Below are 21,879 nucleotides of genomic sequence, written 5' to 3'. Positions count from 1 at the left end.
GTCAGCCGTGCAGTATATATACATATTTACAGCCAACAGGGCCTGAAATAGCACAAAGCCTCGCAGCTATAATACAGATGAGTGGTGTACAGCCTGCAGGCCTACAGGCTCTAGGGCTCTCTACACACTCACATTGTAGCTTTTTGGGCCTATAGAATTTGCAGTGTATTTGTTTTCGTGTTTTATTTTTTTTCAGAACAGTAGGGAAATGATTCCTTCTGTTTTAAAGCAAGATTCTCCATGTTGCCCACAGCAGCCAATCACAGCTCAGCTTTCACTTTACCCAAGCAATGTGAGAAAGGAGCTGTGATTGGTTGCTATGGGCAACAAAGAGAATCTGACTAGAAGACAATGCACTAATATAGGGAACAGTTAATCCCTGGAATACCCCTTTAGGCTATGTTCCCACACAGTATCTTTGCAACCAAAACCAGGAGTGGATTGAAAACACAGAAAGGCTATGTTCACACAATGTATAAGTTTAGTGGATGGCCGCCATTTAACCCCTTAACGACAATGGGCGTACATTTACGCCCTCACTGCCTGGGACTTAACGCAGGAGGACGTAAATGTACACCCTGGCGCGGTCACGGGCCATTGGGCGAGCTCACGAGCTGAGCCCACCCCATAGCGGGTGAGGACTGGCTGCTATCTGCAGCCAGGCCCTCACCCTCAATGGCGGGCTGCCGCGATTGCGCGGCCACCCGCCATTAACTGCCATTAACTGCGACCGCGGCGTTTAAGTATAAGTGACCGGAGCATCTCCGGTCACTTAGCTATCGGGACCCCTGCAGCATGTCTGCGGGGGTCCCGATCGCTTTTCCTGACTGCCGGAGGTCTCTTACCTTCCTGCGTGCAGTCCTCGGATCGGTCACTGATCAGGGATCAGTGTTACTGATCCAATGTATGTCAGTGATAGTTCCCAAGGGAACTATAAAAGTGTAAAAAAAATAAAAGTTTTACAAAGTCCTTTAGGGGTTAATGGCAAATAATTGCCATTATTTTAAAACAACGTCCATTGTTTTGAAATAACAGCCGTTATTTGCCATTAAATGGCGGACATCCACTACATTTCAGTAGAGTAGCCTGTGTTTTCAATCCACTCCTGGTTTTGGTTGCAAAATACTGACCAAACATACTGTGTGGGAACATACCCTAAGGGTAGCTTCCCATGTACCGCATACGCAGCGGATTTCCCAGCGAAATCCGCTGCGAATCAATGTATTGTGAAGGTCTATGGGGTTACATATCCGCAGCAGGATTTTCATTCCACTGCGGATATGTAAGCCGACCCCTTTAACCCCCAGCAGCCCCGGGCCCGGAGTATACATTACCTGCTCAGCACCGCGGCCGTGTGTGAGGCTCCCGGCTCCCCTCGCTCACCATCAGCCAATCAGTGCACAGCAGCACTGATTGGCTGATGGGGACCAACGGGAGGCAGGTTGAAATCCGCTGCGAATCTGGTGCGTCTGAAGCTACCCTTGGTCATTCTTATTTATATCTGTTCCTGGGAAAGTTGGATGACAGTTACTTACAGTATGTGTATCAGCATTCTACCTACTGATGCTGTGATACATGGGAACGAGGCAGGTAGCACTACAGAACTGTTTATCACCCAGATTTTCCAGTCAAAATTAACAGTTGACATGATTTTGTCTGTAGTGTCGCATATAGTATCACAAATAATTCCTATAACCCAGCTTTCTTTTCACTTGGAGTGCCAGATTATTGGAAATCTCAAAAACATTTAGTATTACTAATGTATTTTTTCTAATCTTGGGAGTCCAGTGGGCGGTCTTAGGGAGTAAATGAAAGTGATGTCTGCATACATGCCCTGGACTCCTAACCCCTGATAGGATGTAAGTGTATGGTCACAGGGGGCCTGACTGCTGGGACCCTCCACAATCATCACAACAGGGTCCTGAGTCTTCTACTGCAATGAAGCACTGGTCAGGTGTGCTATCTCCTCCAGCTCCTACAGGGGGTATATGGGGCAGCAGTGCACACACAAGACCACCCCTACACTCCAACAGGAGACTCAGGACCCTATTCTCAATAGGGGGGGGGGGCCTAAAGATCAGACCCCCGGTGACAATACACTGTGGCTAAGGGACAACAACTTTCAAGGGGTTATCCAGAATTAGAAAAATATGTCCGCTTTCTACAAAAAAAGTCCTCAGGTCGTATGTGGTATCAATCCTCGGCTCCATTCTCTATGATAGAACTGAGCTGCAGTACCACACAAACACTGAAGACCATAGTGGAGCTGTTACTGGGAGAAAGCAGCTATGCTTTTCTAATCCTGGATACTAAAATTCCTAGTTATACTAAATTTCTTTATCCATATATCAATCAGCTTCCCGTGTCCACAAACTGGACTGATTTTTCCATGTGACAGACTCATTTATCTCCAGTAAGTTTTATTATATCGGCAAGCCGGATTACCGGGGTTACCGGTCCAGTAGGTGCCAAAATAAACCTATACGAGTCACCCAAATCTATCCAGGATGATGCAGTGTATTCTGCAGCTGAAGTGAATGGCATGGAGCAGATGGCCGCTCAGCCCCCCATCATACACATCATTGTGGCTGGGAGTGGAGATCGGGGACAATGTGATTAGGCTGTGAGTCACCGTCGCACGTCAGGGACAGAAGATCCACCATCACTGCCGGCCATGTAACCCTCTGTGTGCCAAGATGGGGAGCCTGTAGCACTCCGGCTGCTGCAAAACTACAACTCCCATCATGCCTGCACAGCCAAAGCTAAAGCCGTAGGCTCCCCATCCCTGCTATATGGGGTCAGGTATAATATATATATATATATATATATATATATATATATATACATACATACACACACACACAGTATATATATATATATATATATATATATATATATATATATATATATATATGTATATATATATATATATATATATATATATATATATATATATATATATATAGAGTCACTACCACCTGCCCTTATGACATATAGCAGGTGCAATGATAACCTCCATTACAATAGCAGGAGATCCCCATGTATTACACATCCCCAGATCTGCAGGTTTCCTGACCAAGACTGAATACAACGTCATCTGCTGCTATAGAGACAGCCAGAACCATCACCCCCATCATCAGCAGCAGCATTGCCCCCATGCCGGGGCTGGCTCTCCTCTGCACACAGGGCTGCCATATCTGGAGGATGCTCGGCTCACCTGCAGCCCTCCTGCGCCATGTATAGGACATAACACACATGCGGTTCTCTCCCTTGTCCCTCGTACACACGCAGCGCTGCCGCCTCTCACCTGTGTGTGGGGTCTCGGCCGGGCTCATACACGGAGCTCCGCTCTCCACAGGCTCCGGGGTGGGATGGAGCGGCTCCGGGGAGCTATGACGTCCCGATAAGGGGGCGGAGTCTCTTTAGGAAGGGGCGGGGCGCCCCGGCCTGACTCGCTGTATATCAGTACACAGCACAGGAAGCAGGGGCAGCGCTCTGTGTGTGCGCCGGGGAGGGGTGTGCTACCTACACGGACTATGTGGGGAAAATATGGAATCAGTTTCGACCAATCACAGCTCGACTTTTATTTCTCATCTTACTGTGGTGAAATGAAAGCTGAGCTGTGATTGGTTGGTAAGGGCAACAGAGACTTTAGACCAGTGGTAGGGAACCTTAGCTCTCCAGCTGTTGCAAAACTACAACTCCCATCATGCCTAAAGCTAAAGCTTTGGCTGTCCAGGCATGATGGGAGTTGTAGTTTTGCAACAGCTGGAGAGCCAAGGTTCCCTACCCCTGGTCTAGACTCCCGTGGGTGTTAAACTCAGGCCCTCCAGCTGTTACAAAACTACAACTCCCATCATGCAAAGCTTTAGCTGTAGGGACTTGAGATTTGTAAACTTATATGGTATAAATTGCATATAAATAATACCAATCAGAAAGCAGCAGTGTCCAAATGAAACTTCCAGAAGGTAATACCTACCTGACTGTGATGTCATAGTGACTGGAATTTTCCACCAATCAGAGAGCAGCTCTGAGTATAAATATCCACGCACTGCGGCTCCCGCTCCTTCTTAAAGCAAATGCACCATTTCACCTAGTGTAAAAGGCTTTTTATACTAGCAGGTTGGTGCCGGCACGTAGATCCCTGTGGCACGATCCATTCAAGCCGCCGCCCAGTTCCTGCCATTTACGATGGTTTTTCAATCTACAGTTTGGCTCTTTTGGTGCACTGGAGGCGGCCCAGTGCCCCCAGTTCACCGTTCTCCCCTCAGTGATGCGGCCAGACTTGAAGGTGTGTCACCCGGGGGCGGAGATATTGGTGCACTAGTGGTGCTCGGCCTGCACCGAGTGGGCCGAATAACAGATTGAGAAACAGGTGCAGGTGGCGGAAACCGGATGGCAGTTTAAAAAAATAGACCGCAACATTGGAATCTAAGTGCCGACAAAATAGTGTAATTTTTTTTTTTTTTTACAGTAAATGAAGGAGTAAATCAACAAAGCCACAAGGGGAAGGTGCAGGAGTCAGCCATCTTCTTGACCATCAATTGCTTAAAGTGACTGTACCACCAGGCCCAGGCTGAAGCACTGGAGACGGGCTGACCCACCCTTAGTGCGAGGATACCCTAGCTCCTCTACGATAGGGTTCCATTGATTCTAATGGAGTCACGTCATGGAGGGGCTGGGGTTTCCTCCCACTAAGGGTTGGTCGGCCCGCCTCCAGTGCTTCAGCCTGGGCCTGGTAGTACAGTCACTTTAAAAGTGGAGGAGACTCACTTTACCCGCCAGGTAAGTGAAAGAGTGGAGGAGGCATTCTTTTACCATCTGGAGGGGACATTTGCCACACAAGAGGGGGGTGCAGGAGTCAGCCATACCCTTGCCAATCAATCGCATAAAAGTGGTGGAGGCTCCTTATAAAAGGAACCCGTCACCCGGTCAGAGCCCGCCCAATGCTCAGTTGAGCCCCAATACGTACCTACTCCTGCCGGTTCCACTGCTGAGAAATTGCCACCTGTCAGTCTGCATGCTTAAAGTGACTGTACCACCAGGCCCAGGCTGAAGCACTGGAGGCGGCCCGACACACCCCCAGTGGGAAGGAACCCCAGCCCCTCCATGATGTGACTCCATTAAAATCAATGGAACCCTATCATGGGCTAGGGTTCCCGCACATCCTATCCCACGGGCTAGGGTTTCCTCCCACTAAGGGTGGGTCAGCCCGCCTCCAGTGCTTTATCCTGGGCCTGGTGGTACAGTCACTTTAATATGTAAATGAGTAGAAATGAGTCCAACGTCCATAGGAAATCACTGAAGCAAATATTATCACGATACAGTAATAAAATAGTATCTTAATAATGTTACTTGACAAAACATTATATACCCAGAAATATATTGTCAATAATACCACTAAGTAATATCGCTACATCTTAAAGCAAATGTACCATCAAGTTTTTTGGCTGGCACAGGGATGCTGGTGCTGTGGTCCTTTTTCTTTTTTTTTTTGAACCACAGCACGGTTCCCACACACAGGGCCAGTATATTCCCGGTCACCGGCCCGACCTGAAGCACTGGAGGTGGGCCCGCAGCCCCCAGTGTGATAAAACCCTTCCTCTCTGTGATAAGGCTCCATGGATTCTAATGGATCACAGAGGGGGGACAGAACGTCACACCGAAGCAGCGAGCAGCCCGCATCAGCTAATGGCAGCGGTTCAGGGCTGCTGATAGCAGCCGGGAACAGCGCCGCTCAGTGTGTGGTCATGGCGCAACCCCTTCTGGATCCCCCTAGAGGGTAGGTCATGGGACGCTAAGGGGTTAAAGAGTCTAAACACTGGGACACAGTCAAAAAAGACAATGACATTCAGTGACTTGTAGGCGACGTCTCCTGTTCTTTTTCTTCTCCACCAGAATGATACTTTAACCTGACTTAGCATTTAGTAGATTTTATTAGATATAATTTTAAGCATGCTAAGGCACAGGCACCAAGTAGGTAAGATGTTGACAGATCTGTGTGTAAGTCTCCCCCTGTTGGTGGAACTCTCTCTGTATTGTTCACTATAAGACTGGTTCTTCTCATGCAGGAAGTGCAGCACCAAGCAGTTCAGTTCACTTTAGTAGGTTTTGTTTAGCGACCCCTAATATTACCATATGGACACATAAATAGATGGACAGGAAATAAACAAAGAGGTGAGTAAGTTATAAAAGTAAATGGAGGTATACTAAATGTTACTCTTAAAGCGAATTTACCATCAGGTACATTCGCTCTAAGGTGCGGGGAAGCAGATGCCGCGGTCTGGTTCCCACACACGGCTCCACGGGGGGTTTCCTCCCACTGGGGGCAGGCTCGCCCACCTCTAGTACTTCAGCCCGGGCCGGTGCTCAGTTATGGGTCGTGGTTCAAAAAAAGGAACTGTGGCACCAGCTTCCCCGCACCAGTCTATTTATGTGGAAAACTTAAAGCGAATGGCATGCCTCAATTTTTGTTAAAATGACAAATAGAACTACATTAAATATATTAAAAAGATTACTCCAGAGAAAAAAAAAATTCTTTCAAATCAACTGGTGTCAAAAAGTTATACAGATTTGTAATTTACTTCTATTAATTGTAAAGTGCTGCGGAATCTGTTGGCGCTATATAAATAAAAATTATTATATTATTATTATTATTATTATTATTATTATTAAAAAAGCTCAAGTTTTCCAGTACTTATTGTCTGCTGTATGTTCTGCAGGAGGTGGTGCAATCTTTCTAGTATGACACAGTGCTCTCGGATGTCACCTCTGCCCATGTCAGGAACTGTCCAGAGCAGTAGCAAATCCCCAAAGAAAACCTCTCCTGCTCTCCAGACTGGAGAGAATACACCACACCTTTAAATTATTCAAACAATGTGTAACTGTTTTATCTAAAACATCTACACGGCCCTTAAAGTGACACTGTCACCCCCTTTCTGTATGAGGACTTCTCTACACAGCTGTTAAACCTAAATGCTGCAGTTTTCATACCTTATTTTATAATAGATTTCTTAGTGCTTGGTCCAGTGAAAAATGCTTTTTATTGTTGGTGAATTGTGCCACCCAGTGGCCACTGAAATGGGCCGGCCTATAGTTCTAGACCCCCACTCTCTCTAGGATGGGCTGTTCTAATGGCCGCCAAAGGTGTAGGGCCCAGACGTCATAGAGGGGCGGGGCCTATGGTGCCGATGTGGGCGGAGCAAAGTGGTGCAGCAGTCGTGAAGTCCTGCCCAGATAGCACAATGCACCGATGGAAAGCATTTTTCACTGGACCAGGCACCAAGAAATCGATTAAAAAGTAAGGTATGAAGACTGCAGAATTTAAGCTTTACAGCTGTGTAGAGAAGTCCTCTTACGGAATGGGGGTGACAGTATCACTTTAAGTCCAATCACATCACGTTTTAAGGTTTATTAAATCCATAAACTGCAGTGCAGCCATAAGCTATAATAGACCACATTTAGTCTAACTGTGACTATGTTTGGCCGGTTGTATGTAAGTATACATGTTATACTGTGCTTTTCTGTCATGACATTCACTGGACAAATGCAGTCACTATTAGACTACAGTGCTTGATTCATTAAATGTGAGACCCGAAACACTCTTCACATCCGTGCTACACTTTTGTCTGTTCCATTGTTCATGAACATGTCAAAAATTAAAAACCATAACACTAATGTGAACAGCATCTAAGTGCTCTATTACATGCAGCAATTATCGGCTGAACATGGCAATATTGCCATGTAACAGCTTTGTAAACAGGTGTCATCCACAGAGATCATTGCTTACTTACAGACAGGCTCTGGCTGGCCAACTATTACAGCCCTCACTTCTTACTGAGCTCAGTACAGAGGCCCTGGATATTTTAGGACCCTAACCCCTGTCCTTTTTTAAGTGATGTAACTTAGTAGGATAAGAAAATTCTCAAGATCAGTCTTAGGTTTTCAAGTATAATATCAAGCAACACAGTAAATACAAGAGAAGAGAAGAACAGTAGCAGGCAGTGCAGTTAAACAACCGGGTTTCCCATAAAGGATCACTCTGTGTATAGGATTCATCTGTATATTTTATTTCCAAAATAAATATTTCATCTTGGCACATATCAAAGGTCCAGCTCAATCTTCACATCCATTTTATTCTGGTAGGGGGCCAGTAATGGAGTCACCTCTTCCTTCAAAAACTTCACCACCTAGAAAGAGAATGGATAAAGAATACATTATCTAATGATGTCTAATGTTGACTGGCAACCCTGAGAATAGATAATCAATTTTAGAAGACTGGATAACTCCCTTTTCACGCAAAAGCAGGTTTGAGCTTGAATTAAAGGGGTACTCTGGGTTGTGGTTATTATTAGTGTATGGCAGGGGAGGGGGTAGATATAGAGGCTGCCGGTCACTTACCTCCCCAGTTCCAGTGCCGTATCCCGGAACGCGCCGCCTGTTCTTCAGTCCGGCTGCCGCTTCCTGGTCTGAGCTGTGGCTTGAGATGTGATGTCTCAAGGCAGCTTAGCCATTCAGCGTCCGAGGCGGGACCCCACTAAGACCGCTGAATTGCTGAGCTGCATTGAGACGTCACGTCTCAAGCCGCAGCTCAGACCAGGAAGCGGCAGCGGGACGGAAGAACGGGGCGGCGCGATTGGGGACCCGGCGCTGGAACCGGGGAGGTAAGTGACCGGCGGCCTCTAATTCCACCCCTTCCCCAGCCATACACTAAAAATAACCTCAGCCCGGAGTACCCCTTTAAGCATTGACTGGTGATTTTATACACTGTAATGAGAGGTTAGCCAAGTACACACTAAGCGGTTCAGGGAAGAAACAGAGTGCTGCACCTCACACCTATGGCTGATACTAGTGCCGCTAGGCTAAATAAAAAACACATCAGAATTTTGTGTATGAATTGATCAAGCCATACTGCCCCATGTACCTCGTGCCGGTATCTGATACACATGGGTCCCTACACTAAGCCCACACCGTGCCAGTCAGTGGCCACCAACCCCGCAGGCACGCACAGCCAGGGAACGGGGGCCATGGGACGGCCCTGCGACCCCCATGCCACAGGACCAGACCCAAAAACACCACACCAGAACCCGGCCAGCACCGCCGGCGGAGAAGGTCGCCCCCAAGCAGCACAAGTCTGGATAAGGAATTACACTCACTATAGCTGCAGCAAACAGAATGGGAAAAAACAGGAGGGATTAAAACCATGTGCACTCAGGTGTCTCCTGCTAATTGCGGTCATGTGGGTCTCACCAGGAGGAGTGCAATACACGGAGAAAAGAGAGAAACAAAATGCGGTTCAGGGAAGAAACAGAGCGCTGCACCTCACACCTATGGCTGATACTAGTCACCTATGGGTCTGGTCCTGTGGCATGGGGGTCGCAGGGCCGTCACATGGCCCCCGTTCCCTGGCTGTGCACGCCTGCGGGGTTGGTGGCCACTGACTGGCACGGTGTGGACTTAGTGTAGGGACCCATGTGTATCAGATACCGGCACGAGGTACATGGGGCAGTATGGCTTGATCAATTCATACACAAGATTCTGATGTGTTTTTTATTTAGCCTAGCGGCACTAGTATCAGCCATAGGTGTGAGGTGCAGCACTCTGTTTCTTCCCTGAACCGCAAGTACACACTAATATGGTGTTAATTTAAGGGGTTTTCCAATTTAAATTTACTTGCTCCATATCCACAGGATAGGGGACAAGTATGAGATTGTGAGGGCTCCGACCTCAGTGTCCCCTGGGGATTCTCTCTATCAGCGTCTCGGCTCCTTTATTATGAATGGAGCCAAGGGTCATCGTGTAAGTGTGCTGTACTTAGCTCTCTCCAGCGGCTCCAGAGAATAAATTGAGCCACAAGTCACATGACGATCATTGTTACGAATGGAGCTGGGCCAACGATCAAGAAATCCCCGGGGGCACGCAGGTCGGACACCAGTGAGGGCAGCACACTGATTGGCTGAGTGGGACAGTGCAACGAATGTCTAAGTGCCGGGAGCCCACGAAGCGCGGTCCTGGTACAGTATGTACCGGGCCGCAGTGGGTTAAGGGGGCCGACTTTGACATACTCGCAGCACGGTACAAGTATGGAATCTCATTGAAGCCACAATGAAGGGATCCGCAGTGGATTTTGCAGCATGAAATCCGCTGCGGATACTGTATGTGTAAACCCACCCTTAAAGCAATTATGCTTTAAAGTGATGATGCACTGTAGCTTGCTGTAATAATGTCTTTGGGACAATTATGCTATACATGGTAAGCATAACATAAAATGACTAAATGCTAAGGGGCCATTCACACGTACACAAAATATTGTCCGTGCATGGACAGTATTTTGCGGACCGGACCTCCGACCTTCCAGCATCATCATTTGTTATGATGCCAGGAGCTCAAAAACCGTTTAAAATGTCATGCTATATCACTGACACAGCCACTCGGCAATATCAATCCTGTAAAGCTTAGGAGCTTCCGGCATCATAATGAATCATGATGCAAGGAGCCCGTTACCGTAGGAAAGGTGCCATATGGAAGTGCTCTTATTTTCACCTGTTGGGGAGCCCTGCCAATAAAAGATTTTGGGTCCAGCAATTGTTCCAGTTGTCCGTGAATAGCAGCAAAGTAGGGGTCAGAACGGATTCTGTTGATCAGGTCGTTGTCTCCACCTTCTTGCTTTACTACGGCAGCAGCTTGTTGAGAGAGCACCCGGATGCGCTCATGGCAGTCCTAATGCAGAGAGTAACACAGAAGTTTTATAAATACCTGTCTTGTATGTGCAGGCCATATTGTATTGTTCCTCTGTTAGATGCAGAAAAGTCGCAACTTATTGTGTAAACCATCGGCAGATTTTCTACAGTTGACACGGGTAAATGCCATAAATTCAGCAGAAGGCTATGCTAGCCGAGCACTGACTGCAGCTGAATTGGCAGATTCATCTAACAAATCCAACAGCAGCAGGAATTTACTGAAGACTGACTGATGTGTAGGATGATAGTCTTAGTACATTCCAGCCTATAGTGTTTTGCTCATTATTTGTATCCAAAACCAGGAGTGGAAAAAAACAAAGCAAAATATGCACGGAATTCCGCCTGTTTAAATGCAACATTACTAATTTCTATAGAGCAAAATGGGAATTCAGTCTGTCTGTGCACATTTGGAAAATTTGTGCATAGTGGAAATTTCCATCCGGAATTCTGTCCGGATTTCGCGTTCTGACCGAAGATTAAACGGGTTTCATTCTTTAGGTGGATTCTGCTAGAGGATTCCTATAAAAGTCAATGGGGCTTAAATTCTGCTTGAATTCCGCTAGCATTTCTTTCGAATTCTGCTCCTATTCTGCCTGAGCTGAATAGGCGAGGAAATTCAAGCAGAAAACTTTCCTCTACAATTCCTCGAGAATTCTTCAGTGTGCACATACACTAAGCGCTCATGCACACTGAGCAAAAGGTGAGGAATTAGGTGAGGAATTGAAGAGGAATTTCAGCTTGAAATTCCTCCCATAAAATATGTACAGAGCAAAGTCCCATTGCGTTCAATGGGTTTTCTGCTCTGTTGTTCATACTGCAGAATTTCCGAGCAGAATTTTCTGCTGTAGATCTGCTAGAGGAATCCTATAGAAGTCAATGGGGGGTTTAAATTCTGCTTGAATTCTGCCTGAAAACTTTTTGCTTCAATTCCTCGAGAATTCCTCAGTGTGCACATAGCCTTGGGCGGAAAGCAGATCTGCGGCAGAAAATTCTGCTTGGAAATTCTGCAGTGTGAACAACAGAGCGGAAATCCCATTAAACACAATGAGACATTGCCCTGTTCATTCTTTTACTAGAGGAATTTCAAGCAGAATTTAAGAGTAGATTCCTCTTTAATTCCTCATCTTTTGCTCAGTGTGCATGAGCCCTAAGGGTATGTGCACACTGAGAAATTCTAGCGGAATCCGCGTGGAATTCCGCCCGTGTAAATGCAACATTGCTCCTTCCATAGAGAACAATGGGATTTCCGACTGCCCGTGCACACAGAGTAAATTTCCGTCCGGAATTCCGCGCAGAATCCGCATTCCGCCCAAAGAATGTACATGTCAATTCTTTGGGAGGATTCCACTAGAGGAATCCTATAGAAGTCAATGGGGTTTGAATTCTGCTGGTAATTCCGCTTGCATTCCGCGCGGATTCCACTCAAATTCTGCCAGAGCAGAATAGGCGAGGAATTTCAAGCAGAAATCTTTCAGCTACAACTCCGCTAGAATTGCTCAGTGTGCACATACCCTAAGGGTAGAATTCCGCCTGTCTCAGTGTGTCATTGCCAGTCTATGGGAGAGAGCACGCTCCTTTGCTGCCGCGGCCCTCAGCTCAGAGAAATGTAAATTCTTTGAGTGGAGAGGGCGAAATTGCGCCAAATTTGCTCAGTGTGAACACATCCTTTATGAGCAAGAAGAGACAGCACCCAGCTGAGAACTCCTCCAGGTTTTCAGGGGTCTCAGTTCCCAGGTTATTTGAAATATCAGACTGGTTGCAGTTTCTGCATAGAAGTGGTTCCATGTAGAGAATACAACCAAAATGGGTGTGCTTTTTCTTTACTATCACTTTACCCCCTTTGTGTTCTGTGTGGAAGTTCCAGAAATAGCTTTTATTTCAGTATATAATAGTGTTGTAACCAACCTGCCTATTCCCTCCACTTTTCACCATCGCCATAATCACGTTCTCTGTGGCCATGAATGGAAGCTCCTGGCGGATGCGCCTCTCAATCACCTGAAGTAACGAAATGAAGGATTAGAAAACCAGACTGAGAAAAGTCAGATCACAGTCTATTACGCAGCAATGATCAGATCTTATATGAGCGGCACAATTTATTCAGTTAGAAGCTACGCAATTATTAATAATTCATATTACTGCATTATTATGCAAATGATGCACCAGCTCGGAATAATAAAATATGTCAATGAGCGTTCACATTATTATTTCATCAATTTTATTTTAGGAGAATTCCAGGCAGCATCTTATCATTTAAAGGGGTTGTCCAGGATTAGAAAATCATGGCTGCTTTATTCTAGAAAAAGCACCCCTCTTGTTCTCAGTTTGGGATTTGCAGCTCAGTTCCATTGAACTGAATGAAGCTGAACTGTAATAACACACACAAGCTGAAGACAGGGGTGGCTCTGTGTTTGGAAGAATGTAGCTGCACCTTTTTCAAGCCTGGACAACCCCTTTAAAAGGAGACCTGTCACCCCCCCATGCCGGGGTGACAGGCTCCCGACCCCCGGCTAGATCCCCTTATACTTACCTCATGTCGCAGAGTCCCGCTCCGGGAGCCGATCCCGGGACGGAGATTTCCTGGTCAGAAGCCGGTGCGCGTGCTGTGGAGATAGGTCCAGCAATCATAGAGAATGAATGGAGCTGTGCAGAGATGAGCCCGGCTCCATTCATTCTCTATGGACGCCGGACCTCTCCCACAACGCGCGCCGGCTTCTGACCGGGATATCTCTGTCCCGGGAGCGGGACTCGGACAGATGAGGTGTAAGTTTTTTGTTTTTCTTTTAAAGTATACAAAATGAATGTGTGTTAAAGGGAATCAAAACTATATTATTGGTTGCTCTGTGTTCTTGCTTTGATGAATTATGGAACTTCTAGGTTTTTTTGTGGGGGTTCATAATTTTTGCTGGGAAAGAGGGCTCTCTTTCTACATAATGAAGAGACCTTCAAGCTACCAGGAAGAAAGAGGTGTATGTGGTGTAGGGACCTGTCACCCATATTTGATAAGGGTTGGCAGCATTGGTGTTCCTGGGTGTGTGGACTGTTTGCATTACACATTATGCTTAGGTTGTAACCCGTGTGAGAGGTAAATATGAGAATAGAGCTACTGAGTTGTGTTTATGGTGTGATAATAGGGGGGAAGTGAGCACTGACCTGACAGCTCAGTGGTCGCTTCTCCCTCATTACCAGCTCGCTGCCTGTGCTATTACACGCACAGACATCGAGCAGGGAGCAGCGGAAGGGGCGTGGGGAGCAGTGGGAGGGCGTGCCAGTATAACCATAGATTCTTTGCCCTCCCCATTGAAGTCAGCGGTGGTCTGCTGCTGTCACTCCTATTACACAGAGCGACGCATAACAGACCATCACTGCACAAATCGTGCACTTTCAACATGTTGAAAGACCACAATCAGCCGACACTGTTTATGTCAGCTGATCGTGGCCTTCTAACATGTCCTATTACACAAAACGATTATCGTCCTTAGCGTCCGATAACTGCCCAAGTAAGGCGGATAATCTTTTTGTGTAACAGGGTCTTTAGTTGCACCCAACTCTCAGTAGCAGACAACCTTTTACCAAGATACTGATGTTAGATCAGGGTTTTATTCGTGTCAGTGTTACCTTAGGATAAACCACAAGTCCTTCCGAGACATTCTGCAGAGTGCTGAGTACAATATCTGCAGTCAGAAAAGCTTCCGCCAAGCAAACACGTCTAGAGAAGAAACACAAATATAGAGAAATGTTAATTTGTCTTTTATCCCATGGGGCTCAGATCTCTAGATTAGGACACATTCACTGCCTACAAGATGCATTATTAATGTTATACTGCCCCCTGTTGTCTAAACATTTCATTTGCTTTACTAGCTAAAGGACAAGGCACCTTATAACAACACTGTATGTAATAGTAATGTCTTGTCGGGCACGCCCAACAACGATGGATTGTCACCCACCCCAGGAACACACAGGTCCAAAAATCATCACAGCACCTTGACATAAAGGGGTGCAAAAAAGCATCAAAATATTATTCCTGCCCATTAAGGATGAGTGAATCTACAGTAGGAACAAAGCAAAGAGACTGCTCATCAGGCTATGGTGCTTTGAAGTGATCTCTGTTGCGCTCTTCCCAAGATGCTGGAAAAAAAAAAGGATCCATCTTTTCCCAGCACCTGGGGAGAAGCGGCACGGAGCGGAGCAGACATCAAAGCCCTGAAGACTGATGAGCAGAATACAGAAAGGAACAAAGCTCTTTGCTTCGTTCCTACTGCAAATTCGCTCATCTCTACTGCCCACCTTTCAACCCATACAACGGTCTTAAATTGAGCTTAACCCCTAAATGACAATGGACGTAAATGCCGGGGTGACAGGCTCCCGACCCCCCGTTAGAGCCCCCTATACTCACCTCATCCCGCCGGGTCCCGCTTCTGGAGGTGGTCGGGTGTTGGAGATCTCAGCCGCTGCAGCCCGGCGCGCGCGCTGAGAGATGAGTCCAATGCTCATAGAGAATGACGGAGCGCTGGACTCTCCTGTCATTCTCTATGGGTGTTGGACTCATCTCTCAGCGCGCGTGTCAGGCTGCAGCGGCTGAGATCTTCATCACCCGACCGGATCCAGAAGCGGGACCCGGGGGGATTAGGTAAGTATATGGGGCTCTAATGGGGGGTCGGGAGCCTGTCACCCCGGCACGGGGGGTGACAGGTTCCCTTTAAACACCTCTGTGTGGAGTGAAACCCATCTTTAATATGAACTAATAACATTTTGATACTTTTCTACACCAATGTGGATGCGGTGACCTTTATGTCAAGAAACGAATGATTGAACATTTTGTGCGGCCAATAACAATGCATTCAAATGGGAGCATGAACGATCTTGCATTAGTTTGCATGGCCTGGCTGTATGATTAATGGAGTCGTGTATAGGGATTGCAAATGAGTGCCAAGCCAATCCATCTGATCGGAATCAAAGAGCCTAGACAGCGAGAGAATCAACTTAACCCAGAGAAAATTAATATTTTCAGCTTTGGTTTAGGTCTCGCTATAGTAAGCTGATAATATGCCGCCATGTATTTGACAATGCCTGTGCATTTAACACAAGATTTGGGGCACAATACATATAGCACAGTGACAGATGTAGTCCTTTCTGATGTAATCTATAATACCAGTGTGCGGATGCAGCTTTCAGCACTTTATAGTCTTCTTTTCGTAGAGGGGGGATGTGTGCATCATTGTAAATGCCAATACAAAGCAGATCACACAGGATACATTTACCTGTTGGCGCTGTCATCCAGTGTGCGCTCAAACCATTGCACAGAAGCCGTCTGCAGCGGGTTCATAATGAGCGTCATCAGGTGACGGGCCAGGCTGCAGCAACGCTCAGAACGCATGGGATTTCTCTTATAGGGCATCGCACTAGATCCTGGGAAAAAATAAAAAAAAAAGGATGAAAGTAAATATATTAAAGCAAGTGTCACGCAAAATAAAAAAACAAATCACTGTCAGGGAGGCGGGTGTGCGGTAATATAAAAAAGAATGTATACTTAACCATCCCTGTGCCCCTGTACCGCCACTCCCACAGCTGTCGGATGTCATTTTCTCCTGATTTCCTGGTAAGTCACAGCCTGCTGCGGCAATGCTCCGCCGATTGTAAGTAATTGCAGTGGTGTCCTCGCCCCAGTTACGGATTGGCTGAGCAGGCAATCCATCAGCAGAGTGTGTGACATTGCAGCAGCAGGAGGCCAGTGGCAGGTCAGAGATAGGTAAGGCAGTGCTGAGTGGGGCAAGGGATGAGTAAGTATACTTTATTATGTTGTCACACCTCCCTGCTGCCCTGTTTGTTTTCATGGGACTTCTCCTTTTTTAAGTACATGTCCTAAGCACAACAGCAATAAAAATTATCCCATGACACCCTTACTGCACAAAAAGTTAAAAAGCAACATAACACCCACTGACACACAACTACACTTACAAATAAGTCATAGATTTTTGGGACTAATAAGCGAGGAGGATGAACCCTCAGGCATAGAATTGGCGATTTGTAGAATTCTTTACCAAGTTCGCAAATTAATAGCGAACACTGGATACAACCTACCGCACCTATGATTGCGGAACTAATTGCTAAACTTAACAACATTATTCGCTTGGAAAAGGGAGTCTCAAATTTTTTCATAGCTTTTCTTTTTTTGTAGTCTATATGGGGCCCCTGGATAGACGCCCCTGGTATTCCATCTAGACTCCTCCGGAGAAATCTGATGGAGGCCTCTCTTTTACTGGCTGACTACCATGCTAGCTCCGCTAGAAGAACTGGCGACGCTGTCTAACATAGCTTATAATTTTCTTACATATCTGTAGGAGAGTGTTTGAGATTGGATATACGTGCGCGCTCTGTTATTGTGTTGGTTTTTTCTTTTATTTTCCTGTCTGCTGTATGATGAACACGGCTGGGGGATGCCCTTTGCATTAATGTACAGATTTCTATTCTGATCTGCATTACGAGACTGGCTTCACTTAATTGTCATGGCTACCTACATACTTTCTTAATGAATATGTTACTTTTTATATCTGGTTTGGGAGGGTAAGGTGTTTGGGTTAGGGTGGGGATAGGTGAAAACCAGACACTTTCTATGTTTGTAAAAAAACAAACAAAAAAAAAAACACAATTTTTTTTTTTAATAAAAAAGATCTGATAAAAAAAAAAAGTCAGATTAAAAAACAAACAAAAAAAAAATTCAACTGGCTGATGTGTGATATAGTAAGTGAAATAACCATTGGTATCCAGAGGGTTCACATCTGGAGGAGGCTCAGCATTCGCTCCCCAGAGTTTGTTCTCTACATTCTGGTTAGCTTACTTTCCACACTGATCTTTCCAAGTAGGACTAGAAGTGATACATCTTTATTTTGTTGCTTTCATGTTGACTCCATCAAGGCTGAAAACGTGCATTACCCACCTCATTGGGCATGACAGCGTACCTAAAATGTTTGTTCTTACTCAACCTGCAGAAGCAGATGCTACCATACAGCCATATACATGTGATTTACTGCCGAGGGAGAAGATTCCTGGTATATGCAATACAGCCTCCATTGTGCTGTTTTTACGCTTCATGTATCAGTGTGGGTACAAACATTTAACTAGTGGGTCTAACAATACTTTCAGCTGTGATCTTGGGTTCTGTTCACACTACCACTGTGCTTTCCATTTATAACAGACACCACAATGCTCATGGATCTGTCTTATGACAGACACCCCCCACACTGACGGACTTTATTGGAAAAAAATTTAGCCATTTAATCCCAGTTAATTTGCATTTCAGTTCAAAGACGATGAGTTGTAATACCACATTTCACAAGGTTGGTACTGATTTTGCAAGAAAACTTTTACTAATCCCACATTACCCCTTTCATGCCGAACATTTTTTGTTGAGCCTTAATTTTACACAGGCCAAATATTAGCCATGAGTGTTTCCGAAAAACAATCAGGCAGGCACTAATCTGAGTCCGCGATCAATTGACGAGAGGGTGTTTTGTGTGGCGGTAAAGCAATATCGGCAACACATCATTCTGTGTAAATATTAGATGTGCGGCTAATAACAATGAATGTTACTGGCTGTACAAATGATACAATAATGATTCATGCAGCCCGGGCATATGATTAATTGTTCCATGTAAAGTCACTGCAAAGGAAGGCTCATCTGGCGGATCAGCACTTGTTTGCATCCGTACACGGCCCAATATTGAGCCATGTAAAAGCAACTTTAGTCAGATAAATGTGTTTCCCGGATGGCCTTCCTTGGAGCACTTGGGAAACGTACCAACCACTTAATTCTAGGAGCAACACCTGCTGCTTTGCAAATATTCTGACCTCACCTAGCCATTGCAATTTCCCCTTTGGAAAAGAAAACTCAGATCCTTACAGCTGCCCATCTGTTTTGCATCCAATAGATATTTATTACTGACTGTATTTACCTACTGCCTACCAACCCTAATGCCAGTGTAACCAAATAAGCAAGGTTATTCACTTCACCTGTGTGTGGTGTTAGGCCGCTGTAATATGCAGTGATCGTACCCTGCGGCCGCCACGTGCATTTTGCCTTTGAGGATGCATTCACATGTACAGAATCTGCAGCAGATCCTGCGGCCTAGATTTGATTTGCTTTGAATCTGCTGCAGATCCTGTATGTGTGAACGCACCCTAAGGCTGGAGCTGGAGTTTTAAGCAGTGGAATGGTGGACGGAAACTGGACTTTATGCTGCTTAAGGGGAATGGAACACTACGGAATGCTGACGGAAAATACATTGTGGATTCCACAGCTTGCACCTGCTCGTGGACTCTGGCAGCCTCGCGCGTCTCCGCCAGTGCCCCAGACTTCATTCTATAGTCAGGCGGATTCCGCCATCCATTGAAAGAATTAACTTCTATGGCACTGGCGGAGACGCGCGGCCGCCAGAGTCCACGAGCAGTCCACGTCGTTATTCCGTAGTGTGCACGTACCCTTGTCATGTGGATTTTAAATCCAACAGCATAACAATTACTGTTGAAGATTTTAACCATGGATTTCACCCACTTGCAATGTAGAGGAGGGAAACCATGTTACACTGACAGATTTTTCAGTGCAATTTGCAGCCAGATATTTATGCTGTGTTCTGTCAGTTTAGTTACATTGATACTTGGAGCTTCAAATCTGCGACAAAGCTGTCGCAGATTTGTCAGTAGATCCAGGACATGGGAATAGACCCTTAGGCCTCAATCACGAATTCAGCGATTTCCGGACCATAAATTATGTCCGCAATCCACAAAAAATCTGGATCTGCAAAAAATGGGAAGGTGAGTTTTTAAACTAAGGTGACATTTGTAACGTCTGCAAAAAATGCGGCTCCTATAGACTTCTATTGGCTAATTGTTGCGCAATTACAGCCTGCACTGGGAGATGTCCTATTTTTTTTGCTGGATGGATTGCGGATCAGTAAAACTATGAATAGTGTGAATAGCCGGATAGAAATCAACGGGCCTAAATTTGTCCATAATTGCAGATCTGCAATTATGGAAAAATTTTGTGCCTTCACACGTACCGGATCTGCAGCAGATTTCACTCTGCGAAATCCGCTGCGGATCCATTGCCTGTTCATCCCTATGAGAATACTTGCAGTGGGATTGACATGTAAATTAACCCCCCACCGGCTGGAGCATCACCTGTTCCCCGCTCCGGCTTACTTCGGGGGTTCCCGGCCTCTGCTTGTCCCACTCATCCAATCAGCGTGCTGCCCCGCCGCAGGCACTGATTGGCCAAGCGGGACGTCCAGCCGAAAACCCCCGAAGCAAGTCGGAGTATGGAGCAGGTAATGTGTGTGTGTGTGTGGGGGGGGGGGGGGGGGTCAATTCCACTGTGATTATGTATTCTCATAGGGATGAACAGGCACTGGATCCGCAACAGATTTCACTGAAAATTCGCAGCGTGAAATCAGTTACGTGTGAAGGCACCCTAAGTTTAATTTATATGTAGAATGGATGACTGTAATGTGTAAATGCTCATCCATTCAGTAGTTGTGGTCGCTGCTTTTTTCTTACCTTGTTTAAGACCTCAAACATTATATGCTTAACTAGTACAACATTTAGTGGAAATACTTGCTGCACACTCACCAATTTGCTCCTTCTCAAAGGGCTCCTCAAGTTCCTTCAAGTTGGCTAGCAAACGAATATCCGTGCATATCTACATTCGGAAAAGATAAAAACGTCTTTTATACGGAATGACACAACAATATAAACAGTCAGTTCTAGTTACATATATTTCTACAGTATATTTTACATTCTGCAGAGAGATCTTCTAGATATGCTGACAGAATATGAGGATAAGCAAATGTCAATCACATGGGCCACACGATTGAACATGGCGTCTTCAAGGCAGAGCAAAAAAAAATCACCAATCACAAAGATTGGCGTTTGCTTGCTGCAGACCATCGACCAGTATAACAGGGTCTAAAACGGGGGTGGCCCTTCTCCCTACATTCTGCTCGGCCCACCGTGTCCCGTCCTCACTGCCAGGTTTGGCGCAAAGGGGCCACGGGAGGGGTGAGGTTGAGACACAGCGGTGACAAGCTCTGTTGTCTTCCTCTGGCATTACACAATCAAAGCCCTGGAGACACGTGGGATGCCGGAAGGTGACATAAAAGAAGAGAAAACATACACCAGTCCAGTGACTGCCCAGTCACTGGTATCATAGCAGATAGCGGTGGTCGGGATCCAACGCAACCTCTGTCAACTTGACAGCGAGAGAAGGTGGACATTCAAAAGAAAGACATTTTGCTAATGCAATGTGTTTGCAAAATTGCTTTCTTCAGCTTTTCCAGTCATTGAAAAAAAGTTTAGGACATGGGAATACAGATTTTAGTGTACAATGTAATAAATATTATGGATTATTGTATATCATATAAGTGTAATATGAAGAGTCTGTTTGGGTAGTTCGTAGTATCATTTCTGTACATCTTTCATGCTCCAGTTCGGAAGGATGAGTACCTATTGGATTACTGCTATTAAAGAAAAAAAAATCTCCAGGAGTGAACAGGAATGCTTATATTGGAGTTTAATGTTCTATGAACAGCTGCCAAACAAGGAAAATAGAGGAAATTACATCTTAATAAAACCACATCTTAACAGGACTCTGCGGGAGAAGACCTATACACCTCAATGAACAGAGCACAAGATGCGCCCTAGTATTCTAATGCGCCCTAGTATTCTAATAGGCCCAGTGTTACAAGTCAATACCATCTTCTGGGTCTTGACTACATGAAGGTAGAAAGTAAAGATATTGGTGGAGACTCATCATCAACATTTCACAAAGGACAATTTCATTTTAAGCTTTACATTACACTGGATGAGTGTCGTGTATTGTGCTTACATGCAGGCAGCCATGCAGAATACTAACACAGAAATGTAGATTACTATCCATCCCCCGAGATTTGAGTTTGTGGATTGTACCCAGGAGGCGACATTAGGGAACTAGAGCACGTTTTATGTTCTGTAAATGGGGATGAACTAGAAATTCTTAGATAATGTAAGATAGACACTGTGTAATGGTCAGCTGCGATGAGGTAATCCAGCAGCTTTAGGGAATGTGTAAAGGGAAACTAGCAGCAGGTTTTGGCGCACTGGCTCGTACGGC

The 21,879-nt window shown here is 45.7% G+C and overlaps 2 protein-coding genes across 4 annotated transcripts in view; both read right to left on the bottom strand.

Moving 5' to 3' along the window:
• SGSM3 (small G protein signaling modulator 3) overlaps positions 1-3,454 on the bottom strand; it is a 44,764-nt gene extending 41,310 nt beyond the window's left edge. For 2 of the 3 annotated variants that reach the window (XM_069967205.1, XM_069967202.1), the window contains exon 1: positions 3,308-3,454. The gene's annotated coding sequence lies outside the window, so the exon portion shown is untranslated. Of the gene's footprint in view, positions 1-3,217; positions 3,239-3,307 lie in introns of those variants that run through there. The other variant, XM_069967206.1, reaches the window with a different exon arrangement.
• A 4,598-nt stretch (positions 3,455-8,052) lies between these two features.
• Positions 8,053-21,879, bottom strand: part of ADSL (adenylosuccinate lyase) — a 38,962-nt gene continuing 25,135 nt past the window's right edge. The window contains exons 8-13 of the mRNA XM_069968886.1: positions 20,361-20,430; positions 15,998-16,145; positions 14,355-14,445; positions 12,645-12,734; positions 10,543-10,719; positions 8,053-8,189 (exon numbers count right to left, since the gene is read on the bottom strand). Coding sequence (XP_069824987.1) covers positions 8,103-8,189; positions 10,543-10,719; positions 12,645-12,734; positions 14,355-14,445; positions 15,998-16,145; positions 20,361-20,430 — 663 coding nt within the window. The 3' untranslated portion in view covers positions 8,053-8,102. The remainder of the gene's footprint in view (positions 8,190-10,542; positions 10,720-12,644; positions 12,735-14,354; positions 14,446-15,997; positions 16,146-20,360; positions 20,431-21,879) is intronic.

Source organism: Dendropsophus ebraccatus, chromosome 4 (assembly GCF_027789765.1).
Source record: "Dendropsophus ebraccatus isolate aDenEbr1 chromosome 4, aDenEbr1.pat, whole genome shotgun sequence".
NCBI classification, from domain to species: domain Eukaryota; kingdom Metazoa; phylum Chordata; class Amphibia; order Anura; family Hylidae; genus Dendropsophus; species Dendropsophus ebraccatus.
Note: the sequence above shows the minus strand (reverse complement) of the source record. Positions and strands in the feature narration are given on the sequence as shown.